Below are 15798 nucleotides of genomic sequence, written 5' to 3' on the forward strand. Positions count from 1 at the left end.
GTACTTAATGGGGGAAATGTTTTGTCTTTGTGAAGAAAGAATGTACACGCCAAGACAAGGGCTTCCAAACTAGTCTTTGAAGACACCAGCAGCATATAATTTAACAATCACTTAATTCACTCCAATTAGGGATACTGATAAAAGAAGCCATTTAGCTTCAGATGGTTGGTAATAAGACTGATGGAATATTGAATCAGTCTTATTAATTGCCTGCTGACAATTGATTTGTAAAGATCAAAATAGTAAAATTTTTCAGCCCAAAACAATTCTTCACACTTGCTGCTTAGTTGATATCCTGTAGGGGAAAGTGGGTAAGCAAAAATACCTTAAGTGAAGCATTTTAGATTAGTCTAAAATCATTATATATGAAATATTAGTCTAGGAGTGTCAGTTTCTGCATTCTGGTTGTTGCCTTCTTCTAAGTAAGTACTGGCTATTAAAATAAGAGAAAGGCGTTTTTGTTATAGCCTCATTCTGGGAATCAATCACAGATAGAACTTCTTTCATACAGTACATAACTGGAGATAGGAGCTGGCTGTAATATGTGTTGGTAGAGGCAATCTAAGAAGTAAGTAGTTGGAGAACCACAGGAAAGCTATTAAACAAATCCTTCATCGCACAGTGGACAAGCAACAGGATTAGTATAAAAACTATAATTGAAAAGGTAGACAATTCAGGCTATATGCAAGACACTGGAGACTGCTTGTGACTCTGAGAATGGCAAAGCTTGAGTAAAACTGGCACAAAAACAATTAGTCCAAGACACAAATAAATGCTTGTAAAAATTCACATCACAACACTACAAGGTTGTTATCTAGCATGCAAGACTAGCATGTACAGGGCTTGAGATTTACTAGTCCGGCACATTTAGGAAGAGGAAAAAACAAACAAAAAAAAAAAACATTTTGGTTTAGCAAAGAAATTAAAGTGGTCATAATTATTTTACGGTAAATTAAATGTGCACAACTAACCATATTCCTTTTTTGGGGTTCAGCGTTTTAGAAATATTTTTCTTCAAGCTGTGGACTCCCTACACACTTTGAAGCTCAATTGAAAGGTGCTACAGTTGCCATATTTCTGTATTTTGTAGGATCATTTCGAATATTTCATGCTATGGGATTGGGCACAATTAGATACTTTCTACAATATATTGCATTCATATACTGCAAGAAGAGCCAAGCTTTGTGTTACTCATGTACTGTCTGTTGAATCCAAATGGTGTATATACATATTATATGCAAGCAAATAAATAATGCTCTTATCAATCATCTTCTACTTCTAAACACAGTCAAAAAGATTTGGAAGGGAAAAAAAAAAAAAGTAACAAGTTCCAAAAGATAACATCAAGTGGTTAAATTATGACCTTTTTAGAATGGGTGCTTTCAGCAATTCAACCATGGGCTGGGGTAAATAAAATATATAATTAAAGGGACACTAGTCACCAAAATAACTTTAGCTAAATGAAGCCATTTTTGATGTATAGATCATGCAGTGTATAGATCATGCAGTCTCACTGTTTAATTGACTGCCATTGGAAGTTAAATCACCTTTGCTTCGGTTTATCCTAGCCACACCTGCCCTGTCTGTGACGGACACCACATCCTGCTTGAAAACTAAATTGTTTCATTTTCAATCATATGCAACTTAATTTAAAGGGGCACTATAGTCACCATAACAACTACAGCGATTTTCATGTAAACACTGCCTTTTCAGAAAAAAAGGCAGTGTTTACATTTCCCCAAGGGACACCTCCAAGTGGCCACTCCTTAGATGGCCACTGGAGGGGCTTCCTGGCTCAGGGCTGCACAGTAAGCAGCCCTGCCGTTTAGCGTCCTCACGCTCTGCATGGAGAAGCTAAATTTTCCTGATAGAGATGCATTGATTCAATCAGTTTGTTTGTACTGCTCTGTAAATTGAACTTAAATTACCTATGGTGGGCTCCTGCAGGGTCTAGAAAGCTAACAGAGTAGAAGATAAGAATTCTAAATTAAACAGATTTTGCAAGTATCAACATTAGATGACTCTTTACAGGAAGTGTTTAGGAAGGCTGTGTAAGTCACATGCAGGGTGGTGTGTTTAGGGCTACATAAACAAAGTGATTGAACACCTAAATGAGAGATAATTGCAGAGGCATGATCTACACACCAAAGCTGCATCATTAAGTTAAAGTTGTTTTGGTGACTATAGCGCCCCTTTAAATGTTAGTAGACAATTTTGTATTTTCCACTGATTTATATAAAGTTGATTTTAGGTCCACTGTAAATATGAGAAACTTATAAATATGAAAGAGAGAAGTAATAAGAACTGAGCATTAGCCATAAAGAGAAACTAATTTTGTTTGTGCTCTTTCACTACAACATATCATAAACATATCCCTCCAAACAAAATAGTACCAATATCAGTGGCTTCATTTGTAATATCAAAAAGAAAAGATTATTTATAAACTAAACTGGTTTAGAATTGCAACCAACAAATTACAAAATTTGAGGCTTTGGCAAATTTCACTGAAATTGCTAGATAATTAATTGCCCTCTCAAGTATTCCAGAGGAAAACATGATGGGGTTTGGATTATTACTATAAGCCATCAATGTCTAAAACAAAATCAGATGTGTGGTGCAGGGTGAACCCCAGGGCACTCTTGGCACTATGCACACAACAACACATTGTAGTGGTTAAGGTGCTTGGAGGGTTCCTTTAAGGCATAACACAGTCTTTAGGACTTCCAGGCGATGTGTCATGAGTGAGAATTTTCTCATACGGATGTTATCTTTCTGAAAACGTAGAATTGACGGGTCTGCTTTAACCTAAAAAGTTTTTTTTTTTTTTAAATCTGACTTGCTTCCTTCTGGTACTTTGCATTCCACAGCTTCCTCTATAATCCATATTATTCTCCAAACACTTTACAATGAAACACAAACAGAAGTGTGGCTTTTTTTTTTTTTTTTATATATATATATTTGCTAAAAAAAAAAAAATTAAATAGAAGAAAAATGTTCCCTTGCTTGAGAAATACAAAGTGAACTTTTCATTTGTTTCCTATATAGAGCACCACTTTGTATGAATATCAAGTTTTATAACAGTCCTACACTACATTACACTATATGCCATATTTGGACCCATGCAATGAGCAAGTGGTTTACAGAAGGAGATTGCATACAAACGTTATAACCATGCCTAAAACAATCAAACTCTAAACCTCACCATAAAAGGTTAATTAAATTGTTAATCTGTTCCCTCACAAAGTTAATCAAGAGGAAAGTAAATGAATACATTTTTTTCTCCTTTTGTCTGATCAATGTACTTTTTGGATTTAACGGAATCACTTGAGGAAAGAAAGCTACAACAGAAAATATAACAAAGCTTAAATGAACCCCCTTAAATGTGCAAGCAGAGCAAAGAAATGAGAAAAAGAGGGCAAAAGGATAGGTGACGCCATCAGTTTTTACTTGAGAAAACAAATATTTACATTTAATTTTAAGGGAACATAATTAAAGTTGTAGTTTAATAAAATGGTTCTAGGCATGTGGCAGTCCTACAAATTTCAAGCCCTGAACATGTATATGTATTTGCTAACTTGGATCAGTGGCTACTAAACAGCCAGCAGCACTGTTAGTCACAATACAAGAAGAAGGTTGTGAACATACCTGGGCAATGTTCAAGGTCTAGAGCATTGAAGGATGGGCAGGACAAGACAGAACAAAAAAAAGGAAGAAAAAAAGAAAAGACAAAACAGTGACTATGAGGCCTGCCTCAAGATGCCCAATGTCAGAGTATACCCACCAATACTGTCTAACAAGGCAGAGGGTATTTAAATTTAAGTAGGTTGTCTTTGGAAAGAAAGCATTAGGAATATTTTGGTAAACCAAGGGTTGAGTGTATTACATGGTGCAGTAAGCTGGCATTGGGCTCTCATGAGACTGGCCTTATAGGAGGAGGGAGGGAAAAAAGCAATGCAAAACAAAAAGTCATCTTTTTTAATAACTACTCAATTTTAACATCCCCAAGGCAGTAAGCAATGAACAATAAGAACAACTTGCGGTTTATATTTAGTTAAATAATATAAAGTACCTTTATGAGATATTAAAATAAGATTACTAGGTGATCACTATTAATACTGTTTTGTTCAGATTGTTATAGCAAAGAAAAGGTGGAAGAATAGTGCAATATTTGCATGGAACATTCTCTATTGCAATGTAATACCTGCTTGTTAAGACCCAACATGTTGCACACCATATCGCGAGAATACGGCTGCTCCAGAACATATCTTAAGAGGCCAGTCTGAGGCTCAAATAAGTCCTGCAAGGAAAGGTTAAAAACATTTATTTTCTGTAAAAAAATGTTGTTCAAGTGAATTATGAAGTGCCAAGACTCTACCTTAACACTTAAAAATAATTAGATACAAATTGTTACCAGACTCAAACACATCAAAAACTATCAATAAGGGAATCTATATGCTACTAAATTCAAACCTGATATAATGAATTATTGTGTAAAAAACAAAAAAGCTATTCACATTTCACAGTAATCCAATGCATGGAGGCACATGTAAACACGTTCTCCCATCTTTGTGCAATTTGTAAACTACACAAAATTACCAGATTCTGAGTCATGCCAAAGAAAAACATTGAAGGACTGTGTGAGGGGTTAGGCAGTCTGGGCACACAACAAATGTAGCATTTACTTGCATTTATATGCACACAATAGTGACTGCAAGTAGAGTTGGCTATGTGAGCAGTGCTTGTACGCAATGTGTGTTGAAAAATATCACAAAACTAAGACAAAACTGACAAAGTCATCCCACAATCAAAGTTTCCAGCTGGCTGGTTACAGGACAAAAGAGTGGATCCAAAACCCAAGACAAAGAAAAGAAAAAGCTAAATATTTTCAAGAGCAATGTGGTAAAATGCAGGGCCGGGCTGGGCCGGGGGGCATGGAGGCAATTGCCCCACAGGCTTCCCTAAATCATTTTAAAACCGGCCGCTGCAGGGACGGTCCTAATGCTGCAGCCACCTGAGCGCTCTGTAAAGAGCCTCAGGCGGCTGCAGCGCTGCTTCTCTCCTCCCCTTCCCTTCCCTTTAGAGCGGCCGAGCTTCTCTCTGGTCCGCAGTGCCCGGCCGGAGTGATAGGAAAGTGCACACTCAGTGTGCACTTCCCGTCAGTCCGGCCGGGTACAGGAAACCGAAATTCCTGTACCGTGCGGAGTTTCTGTTTTCTGTACCAGGCCGGACTGACAGGAAGTGCACACGGAGTGTGCACTTTCCTATCACTCCGGCCGGGCAGCGCGGACCGGAGAGGAGCTTGGACACGCTACAGGGAAGGGGAGGTGAGGGGTAAAAAGAAGAAGGTGGGGGGGGGGGGGAGTAAGAAGAAGAAGGTGGGGGGAGTAAGAAGAAGAAGAAGAAGAAGAAGAAGAAGGTGGGGGGGAGTAAGAAGAAGAAGAAGAAGAAGAAGAAGGTGTGGGGGGGAGTAAGAAGAAGAAGAAGGTGTGGGGGGGAGTAAGAAGAAGAAGAAGGTGTGGGGGGGGGTAAGAAGAAGAAGAAGAAGAAGAAGAAGGTGTGGGGGGGGTAAGAAGAAGAAGAAGAAGAAGAAGAAGAAGAAGGTGTGGGGGGGGTAAGAAGAAGAAGAAGAAGAAGAAGAAGAAGAAGAAGGTGGGGGGAGTAAGAAGAAGAAGAAGAAGAAGAAGAAGAAGAAGAAGGTGGGGGGAGTAAGAAGAAGAAGGTGGGGGGAGTAAGAAGAAGAAGAAGGTGGGGGGAGTAAGAAGAAGAAGAAGGTGGGGGGGAGTAAGAAGAAGAAGAAGAAGAAGGTGGGGGGGAGTAAGAAGAAGAAGAAGGTGGGGGGGAGTAAGAAGAAGAAGGTGGGGGGGAGTAAGAAGAAGAAGGTGGGGGGGAGTAAGAAGAAGAAGGTGGGGGGAGTAAGAAGAAGAAGGTGGGGGGGGAGTAAGAAGAAGAAGGTGGGGGGAGTAAGAAGAAGAAGGTGGGGGGGTAAGAAGAAGAAGGTGGGGGGGTAAGAAGAAGAAGGTGGGGGGTAAGAAGAAGAAGGTGGGGGGTAAGAAGAAGAAGGTGGGGGGGTAAGAAGAAGAAGGTGGGGGGGTAAGAAGAAGAAGGTGGGGGGGTAAGAAGAAGAAGGTGGGGGGGTAAGAAGAAGAACAGGGGGGTAAGAAGAAGAACAGGGGGGTAAGAAGAAGAACAGGGGGGTAAGAAGAAGAACAGGGGGTCAGAAGAAGAACAGGGGGTCAGAAGAACAGGGGGGTCAGAAGAACAGGGGGGTCAGAAGAACACAGGGAGGGGGGAGGTGAGACGGACACAGGGAGGGGGGAGGTGAGACGGACACAGGGAGGGGGGAGGTGAGACGGACACAGGGAGGGGGGAGGTGAGACGGACACAGGGAGGGGGGAGGTGAGACGGACACAGGGAGGGGGGAGGTGAGACGGACACAGGGAGGGGGGAGGTGAGACGGACACAGGGAGGGGGGAGGTGAGACGGACACAGGGAGGGGGGAGGTGAGACGGACACAGGGAGGGGGGAGGTGAGACGGACACAGGGAGGGGGGAGGTGAGACGGACACAGGGAGGGGGGAGGTGAGACGGACACAGGGAGGGGGGAGGTGAGACGGACACAGGGAGGGGGGAGGTGAGACGGACACAGGGAGGGGGGAGGTGAGACGGACACAGGGAGGGGGGAGGTGAGACGGACACAGGGAGGGGGGAGGTGAGACGGACACAGGGAGGGGGGAGGTGAGACGGACACAGGGAGGGGGGAGGTGAGACGGACACAGGGAGGGGGGAGGTGAGACGGACACAGGGAGGGGGGAGGTGAGACGGACACAGGGAGGGGGGAGGTGAGACGGACACAGGGAGGGGGGAGGTGAGACGGACACAGGGAGGGGGGAGGTGAGACGGACACAGGGAGGGGGAGGTGAGACGGACACAGGGAGGGGGGAGGTGAGACGGACACAGGGAGGGGGGAGGTGAGACGGACACAGGGAGGGGGGAGGTGAGACGGACACAGGGAGGGGGGAGGTGAGACGGACACAGGGAGGGGGGAGGTGAGACGGACACAGGGAGGGGGGAGGTGAGACGGACACAGGGAGGGGGGAGGTGAGACGGACACAGGGAGGGGGGAGGTGAGACGGACACAGGGAGGGGGGAGGTGAGACGGACACAGGGAGGGGGGAGGTGAGACGGACACAGGGAGGGGGGAGGTGAGACGGACACAGGGATGGGGGAGGTGAGACGGACACAGGGAGGGGGGAGGTGAGACGGACACAGGGAGGGGGGAGGTGAGACGGACACAGGGAGGGGGGAGGTGAGACGGACACAGGGAGGGGGGAGGTGAGACGGACACAGGGAGGGGGGAGGTGAGACGGACACAGGGAGGGGGGAGGTGAGACGGACACAGGGAGGGGGGAGGTGAGACGGACACAGGGAGGGGGGAGGTGAGACGGACACAGGGAGGGGGGAGGTGAGACGGACACAGGGAGGGGGGAGGTGAGACGGACACAGGGAGGGGGGAGGTGAGACGGACACAGGGAGGGGGGAGGTGAGACGAACACAGGGAGGGGGGAGGTGAGACGAACACAGGGAGGGGGGAGGTGAGACGAACACAGGGAGGGGGGAGGTGAGACGAACACAGGGAGGGGGGAGGTGAGACGAACACAGGGAGGGGGGAGGTGAGACGAACACAGGGAGGGGGGAGGTGAGACGAACACAGGGAGGGGGGAGGTGAGACGAACACAGGGAGGGGGGAGGTGAGACGAACACAGGGAGGGGGGAGGTGAGACGAACACAGGGAGGGGGGAGGTGAGACGAACACAGGGAGGGGGGAGGTGAGACGAACACAGGGAGGGGGGAGGTGAGACGAACACAGGGAGGGGGGAGGTGAGACGAACACAGGGAGGGGGGAGGTGAGACGAACACAGGGAGGGGGGAGGTGAGACGAACACAGGGAGGGGGGAGGTGAGACGAACACAGGGAGGGGGGAGGTGAGACGAACACAGGGAGGGGGGAGGTGAGACGAACACAGGGAGGGGGGAGGTGAGACGAACACAGGGAGGGGGGAGGTGAGACGAACACAGGGAGGGGGGAGGTGAGACGAACACAGGGAGGGGGGAGGTGAGACGAACACAGGGAGGGGGGAGGTGAGACGAACACAGGGAGGGGGGAGGTGAGACGAACACAGGGAGGGGGGAGGTGAGACGAACACAGGGAGGGGGGAGGTGAGACGAACACAGGGAGGGGGGAGGTGAGACGAACACAGGGAGGGGGGAGGTGAGACGAACACAGGGAGGGGGGAGGTGAGACGAACACAGGGAGGGGGGAGGTGAGACGAACACAGGGAGGGGGGAGGTGAGACGAACACAGGGAGGGGGGAGGTGAGACGAACACAGGGAGGGGGGAGGTGAGACGAACACAGGGAGGGGGGAGGTGAGACGAACACAGGGAGGGGGGAGGTGAGACGAACACAGGGAGGGGGGAGGTGAGACGAACACAGGGAGGGGGGAGGTGAGACGAACACAGGGAGGGGGGAGGTGAGACGAACACAGGGAGGGGGGAGGTGAGACGAACACAGGGAGGGGGGAGGTGAGACGAACACAGGGAGGGGGAGGTGAGACGAACACAGGGAGGGGGGAGGTGAGACGAACACAGGGAGCGGGGAGGTGAGACGAACACAGGGAGCGGGGAGGTGAGACGAACACAGGGAGGGGGGAGGTGAGACGAACACAGGGAGGGGGGAGGTGAGACGAACACAGGGAGGGGGGAGGTGAGACGAACACAGGGAGGGGGGAGGTGAGACGAACACAGGGAGGGGGAGGTGAGACGAAACACAGGGAGGGGGGAGGTGAGACGAACACAGGGAGGGGAGAGGTGAGACGAACACAGGGAGGGGGGAGGTGAGAAGAACACAGGGAGGGGGGAGGTGAGACGAACACAGGGAGGGGGGAGGTGAGAAGAACACAGGGAGGGGGGAGGTGAGAAGAACACAGGGAGGGGGGAGGTGAGAAGAACACAGGGAGGGGGGAGGTGAGAAGAACACAGGGAGGGGGGAGGTGAGAAGAACACAGGGAGGGGGAGGTGAGAAGAACACAGGGAGGGGGAGGTGAGAAGAACACAGGGAGGGGGAGGTGAGAAGAACACAGGGAGGGGGAGGTGAGAAGAACACAGGGAGGGGATGAGAAGAACACATGGAGGGGGGGGATGAGAAGAGCACAGGGAGGGTGGGTGAGTGTGAGAAGAGACCGCTAGGGGAGGGTGGGGGAGAGGAGAGACCCCTAAGGGGCAGGATAGCTCTAAGGGACAGAAGGGAGAGCTATATAGGACAGGGGGCAAGACAGGGAGCTCTTTCACACTGCACGCACAGACACTCACAATGCATCCCTATACATACACAGAAACACACAATGCATCCCTATACATACACAGAAACACACAATGCATCCCTACACACACAGAAACACAACATGCTTCCCTTACAGAGAAACACACAATGCATCCATTACACACACACAATGGCAATGCATCCTTTGCACACACACAGAAACACAATGCAAACCCTTACACACACAGAAACACAATGCATCTCTTACACACACTCAATGCACACACATACAGACACACACCTTGCATCCCTTATGCATACAAACACAAATTCACACAATGCATCCCTTACACACAACCAGAAACACACAATACATCCCTTATACACAAATACACACTGCTTCCACTACACACAAACACACTGCATCACCTACACAAACTGGTATCCCTATACACTACATACCATAAGCACACATATTAGATCCTCTACAATAATACATAACACATCCCCTACACACTCCACTCCCTGTGAGCGAACTCATGGGTGGGTGGAAAATATAAGTGGACTTATGAGTGGGCCTTATGGGCATACTCACCGTCAGGCCCTGGGGCCCAGGCCTTGAGCTGTGTAAGGGGCCCAAAAAAAACAGAGCTGCTTCCAATTCTCCCAGAACATTGCAACTGTGGTCACAAAATTTAAACAGCCTCCAGAGATCCTGCTCTACACCAGACCAGTGGAGCCAAACTGCAGCCAGAGCCCATCACCATCCTCATCTGGTTGTAAGTAGGCAATCTAGTATATTATTAGTGACACTAATCTATGATTTACCTCACATAATGAAGTGGTTCTGGTGTCTATAGCCGGTCCCTGCAGGCTTTTTAATGTAAACACACACTGTGTGCAGCACTGGCGTTAGTTCATATGGCAGATCATATGGGTGGGCATTGTGATGTCTCATGGGGGGGCGGCAAATTTTTCTTTTGCCTAGGGCGTCAAAAATCCTTGCACCGGCTCTGATCCTGGGCAGGTGTACCAGTCTACTGGTGACCCACAGGAGGGGAGTGCACTGATTGCACTGCACTCTCCTCCTGCCCAGACCCGTCTTTACCGCAGTGCAAGTGCCCTCTGCCTCTAATTTACAGTGGCTCACACTCACAGCAAGCAGTGCCTGGAGCCCTTTGCAGAGACGGGAACAAAGAGGTTCTGCGGCAGCTGGCCGTCCTGCAAGCATTACATTAACCAGCTGTTCCCCATGCAGCCACAGGTGGCGCTGTGCTGGAAGAATGTGATTACTCTTCACTTCCACCCAGTCTACAGAGCAGCGCATGGAAGAGAGAGAGGAGGAGGCAAGATTTAATCTTACAACAAATCCACTAAGCAAATCTTTATAAATTTGGGTGGGGGGGGGAGGTACAGCTCTGTTTCCACAGTTTATTGGTGTTTACTCTGATGTCTGTATTAATATTGAGGGATTTCTAAGTAGTAACATCAGTGTGCGTCAGCAGGGCCAGCCGTTGGGGTGTGCAACCTGTGCATTCACGCAGGGTGCCATGACAACAGAGGCGCCCGGCGGCCAACACAGCTCACAAGTTGGGGACACCAGCATATTCAATTTAAACGGTTCGCTGGTGATCCGCACCAGCAGTAGGTGCAGTCAGATTATATCCTCTCCCTGTGGTTCCGGCGTTAAGTTAGTGAGTCAGAGCACAGGCTCAGAGATTCTCAGCCTGCGCTCTGACAACATTGAAAGTCAGAGCCGTGAAGGAGCGGGTATGGCAAAGAGCTACTGATTAGCATAACATCAATATCCGTTATAAAACCAGAAAGGTGGGCATGGATGGTGAACTGATTTGGTGGTGCAATGGGCCACTTTACTAGTTTTGCCCCCCAGGCCTAAGGCTGCCAGCCCTCCCCTGGTAATGTGGTAAGGATTGCCTACATAGTAGTTAAAACTAGCAGAGTTATTCAGTCACCCATTAAAAGAACACTATAGTCACCTAAAAAACTTTAGCTTAATGAAGCAGTTTTAGTGTAGTGTATAGATCATGCCTCTCATGTTTCACTGCCATTTAGGAGTTAAATCATTTTGTTTCTGTTCATGCAGCCCTTGCCACACCTCCCTTGACTCTGACTGACACAGCCTGCACAAAAAAACAAAACTGGTTTCACTTTCAATCAGATGTAATTTATCTTAAACAATTGTATCTCTTCCTCTATAAATTGAACTTTAATCACATACAGGAGGCTTTTGCAGGATCTAGCAAGCTAATAACATAGCAGGGGATAAGAAAATCTAAGTTAAACAGAACTTGCAATAAAGGAAGGATAAATATTAGATTACGCTTTGCAGGAAGTGTTTAGGAAGGTTATGCAAGTCCCATGCAGAGAGGTGTGACTCGGGTTTATAAACAAAGTGATTTAACTCCTAAATGGCAGAGAATTGAGCAGTAAGACTTAAGGGGCATGATCTATACACCAAAACTGCTTCATTAAGCTAAAGTTTTTTGGTGACTATAGTGTCCCTTTGCAAGATGGCTTATGAGCTTACAATCTCTTAAAGTACTTTGCACATAAGAGCTGGAAGCACTTAAACAATACATAAAAATAAACATATAAAACTTAACTTTTACTTTAACCATGCAGTTAAAAATTATCCATTTGTAACATCTAACTCAAACATAAAAGCACAAAATGCAGACAATATTTTCTACAAAACAAAACAAATCATAAAATAATCTCAATATATAAGACAATTACAGTGGAACCTCGAAACTCGAACGGTCCCGTTCTCGGAAGTTGAAAAAAATGTTTGAGTAAAAAATGTGTTGGTACGCGAACGATCTTCTGTACCCGAAGATACAACAAAGAGCCATGAGTAAAAAATGTCTCGGTACGGAAAACGATCTTCGGTACCCAAACATACAACAAAGAGCCAAATGTCTCGATACGCAAACGAACTATGGCACCCTAACACACAACAAAGAGCCATGTCCCATTTTCAATTCAGACATTTATTATAAATAATTGTAATAATGGCCAAACAGAATTTTTTTTAGCAAGTTGAAAGGAAGGAACCACTCAAATAAAGGTAAGGTGCTTATTATTAGAGTGATCTCTGAATTTTTAATTCATATATATATATATATATATATATATATATATATAAATGTAAAATGCTGTAAATTTGGGGGTCTGGTATGGATGAATCAATTTTAACATTAATTCTTATGGGAAATGTTGATTTGGTCCTCGAACACTTCGGGACTTGAACAGCTTTTGGGAACGGATTAAGTTTCGAGTTCCGAAGTTCCACTGTACTAGTTTTCCTAATTTAATTTTAACATCTATTTTTTTTTTTTATAAATTCTTTATTCGTAGCTTTTGCATCGTTTGGTTTGATGAGAACAGGGGGTACAGAATAAAGAAAAGGGGATAGGTACATGTTGGGGAAATTACAGTCACATTTATATTTGAAAGCAGATGCACTGGTTGTTGGTCACTTGTGTATACTGCTGGTTACCTAAGTGCTGATTCCTTTAATGGTTGATTGTACTGATTGTACTTTTAACGTCTATTAAAGGACCACTCTAGTGCCAGGAAAACATACTCGTTTTCCTGGCACTAGAGTGCCCTGAGGGTGCCCCCACCCTCAGGGTCCCCCTCCCGCCCGGCTCTGGAAAGGGGAAAAGGGGTAAAACGTACCTTTTTCCAGCGCTGGGCGTGGAGCTCTCCTCCTCTCCGCCCCGTCGGCTGAATGTGCACGCGCGGCAAGAGCTGCGCGCGCATTCAGCCAGTCGCATAGGAAAGCATTTACAATGCTTTCCTATGGACGCTTGCGTGCTCTCACTGTGATTTTCACAGTGAGAATCACGCAAGCGCCTCTAGCGGCTGTCAGTGAGACAGTCACTAAAGGATTAGGGGGAAGGCTTAACCAATTTATAAACATAGCAGTTTCTCTGAAACTGCTATGTTTATATAAAATTGGGTTAACCCTAGCTGGACCTGGCACCCAGACCACTTCATTAAGCTGAAGTGGTCTGGGTGCCTAGAGTGGTCCTTTAAATCAACTGATAATAGTCTAAAGCAACCACTAGGTGGCATAAGAGTCCCTGTCTGGTCAGTTTAATCTTTTAGATATATTATAAATCTGTTTTATTAGTATGATACGAGGTCAGAGGTTCAAGTGTACAGACATATTCGTGAGCGAGGACTCGCAGGTCCTAATTGCTCGAAACTTGAAAAAGTATTATACAAAATAAGTGAATTGTTAACATGCAGAATTATACATGACATATACATATTCGGCAAGGAAGACGTAATGTTATAAACAGCGTTCAACATATAATGACACCATCCTAATGCGCCACATAACAGAGCGGACAGCTAGAAGTCACTTTTGTGTATTGCGCTACGTGTCTGAAGTGTACCCTACTAGTTGTGGTGGGGTACGTGAGGCATGGTGATTAGCGTCGCTATAGCGAGGTGCAGTCCAGGTCGGGTATATCTAGATATCATGGGTCTTCGTGTGGCTATGAGGCACTGTGTCACCCGCTTGTAGGGGTATGTGCGTGCGTTAGCGGTCATGCGGACCGCCGCTATTCTACCAAACACCACATCGCCACTCAAGTCAATTGTGTATGAGACCCTAAACCCTCAACCAATTCCGTGAGAGGCAGTGTGAGGCAAACCCAATGTCCACCTGGCCGAATCGCCTGGCCCCTACATTAATAGAAATGTGTCACCACATCTAGCGTGTATTATAGTCATGTGTTTGTAACAGTTGAGGATCCTAGAGAAGAATCAAGAATATATAGATGGAGAGAGAAAAGGAATTGAGAGAGAGAGTAGAATAGGATAGGATAGGAGAGTTGCTCCCAAGTTCAGTTATAGACGGTTCAGGGAGGATATGGAGGGTAGGGGTGGTCATATCCCGCTGGGCCAGGTGCCCTTTTTTCCAACTCTCAATGGCCATTAGATATGAATGCAAACCATGGTTGCCATTGCTCCGCATGTCTGTCCCCCCTACCAAGCAACGAGGCCCGAGTGGCTTCCGCTCCTTGAATCTCCTCCACCCTACGAATCCATTCTTCCTTCTTGGGAATCTCTGTCTTCTTCCAGTATAGGGGGATCAATGCTTTGGCCGCATTAAGGAGATGGCGCAGGATCGATTTTTTGTATCCAGCAATTGACAGCGTCGAAATATGTAGGAGGACTAGCGCCGCCGTCCATTCCGCCGTCGCTCCCAAGATTTCGACGATCGCATCCCTGACCATGTCCCAGAATGGGACTATAAGGCGACAGTCCCACCAAATGTGTACGATTGTGCCCCTTTCCTCAAGACACCTCCAGCATGTCGGGGGCGTCGTTGGAAAAATCCTATGGAGTAATATGGGTGTCCGGTACCATAGGGCCAGTAGTTTATAGTTCGTTTCCTGGTATTGAGTGCAGACGGAGCTTTTGTGCTGCCAGAGCAGCGCAGTTTCCCATTGCTGGGACGTAAAGGCAGTACTTAACAAAGTCTCCCATTGCCTGCGGAAGACATTATTCTCTGTCAAGTGTCCCACCACCAGGTGTTGGTAGAGGGTGGATATAGGTTTTCCCAGCGATGAGCCCCTTTCGCAGTGCAGTTCAAACCAGGTGAGGTCTCTGTGTAGTTTCTCCTTGTTGCGTACATTATTGTAGTAGTGCTGTACCTGCATATAACGTAGTGTGAGCAGAGGTGTCCGTGGCGATTGTCCTAGTAGGGAGTCCAGGGATTTCAGGGCGCCATTACGCAGGACTGTGGATATGGGAACATGGGTGCGGCTCTCTGCAAAGGGCCATGCGCTTGGTGGGATGCCCCCGCCTATCGCCGGGTTATGGATGATGGGGATTAAGGGACTAGGTGTGGGCGAGACATGCGGTTGTTCTCTCGCGTGTTTCCAGCTGATGAGCGTTTGTGTTACGATGCCTACCGAGTTCCCCTTGTCAACTGCCATAGGTCTTCCCGCCCAGATGGCGTATTTCAGTTGTGCCTCCTGCCCATCTTTAGTCAGTGTCACCCACTGTTTCTGGTGCGTGGTTGCATGCCATTCCAGGATGCGCTGGAGGGTCGTGGCCTGGTGGTACTTTTTAAAATCTGGCAATGCCAGTCCCCCACGGCATCGAGGTAAGCAGAGTAGATCGTGGCGGAGCCGCGGTCTCTCGCCTTTCCAGACATAGCGGAGAGTTGCCGATCTCAGTGTGGAGAAGAAATGTGGAGGAATGGCCCAGGGTAGAGTTTGAAATGCATACAGGAGCCTGGGTAGAACATTCATTTTAAGGACAGCGATTCGTCCAAACCATGAGACGTGTGGGTATGCCCATCTTTCCAGGTCCGCCAGGATCGTCTTCAAGAGTGGAGGGAAGTTTAGAGGGTATAGGTCGCTCGGGTCCGACGTAAGCCATATCCCAAGATATTTCATTTTACTGGGACACCAGCGGAAGGGGAACAGGGTATCCAAG

The 15798-nt window shown here is 47.1% G+C and overlaps 1 protein-coding gene across 1 annotated transcript in view; it reads right to left on the reverse strand.

Annotated features, from left to right (window-relative positions):
* The window catches only part of LOC134587104 (mediator of RNA polymerase II transcription subunit 23-like), a 92181-nt gene that overhangs the window by 50617 nt on the left and 25766 nt on the right, over window positions 1-15798 (reverse strand). The window contains 2 exon segments of the mRNA XM_063443230.1: window positions 3646-3663; window positions 4202-4297. Of these exon segments, the coding sequence (XP_063299300.1) occupies window positions 3646-3663; window positions 4202-4297 (114 nt within the window).

Source organism: Pelobates fuscus, chromosome 2 (assembly GCF_036172605.1).
Source record: "Pelobates fuscus isolate aPelFus1 chromosome 2, aPelFus1.pri, whole genome shotgun sequence".
NCBI lineage: Eukaryota > Metazoa > Chordata > Amphibia > Anura > Pelobatidae > Pelobates > Pelobates fuscus.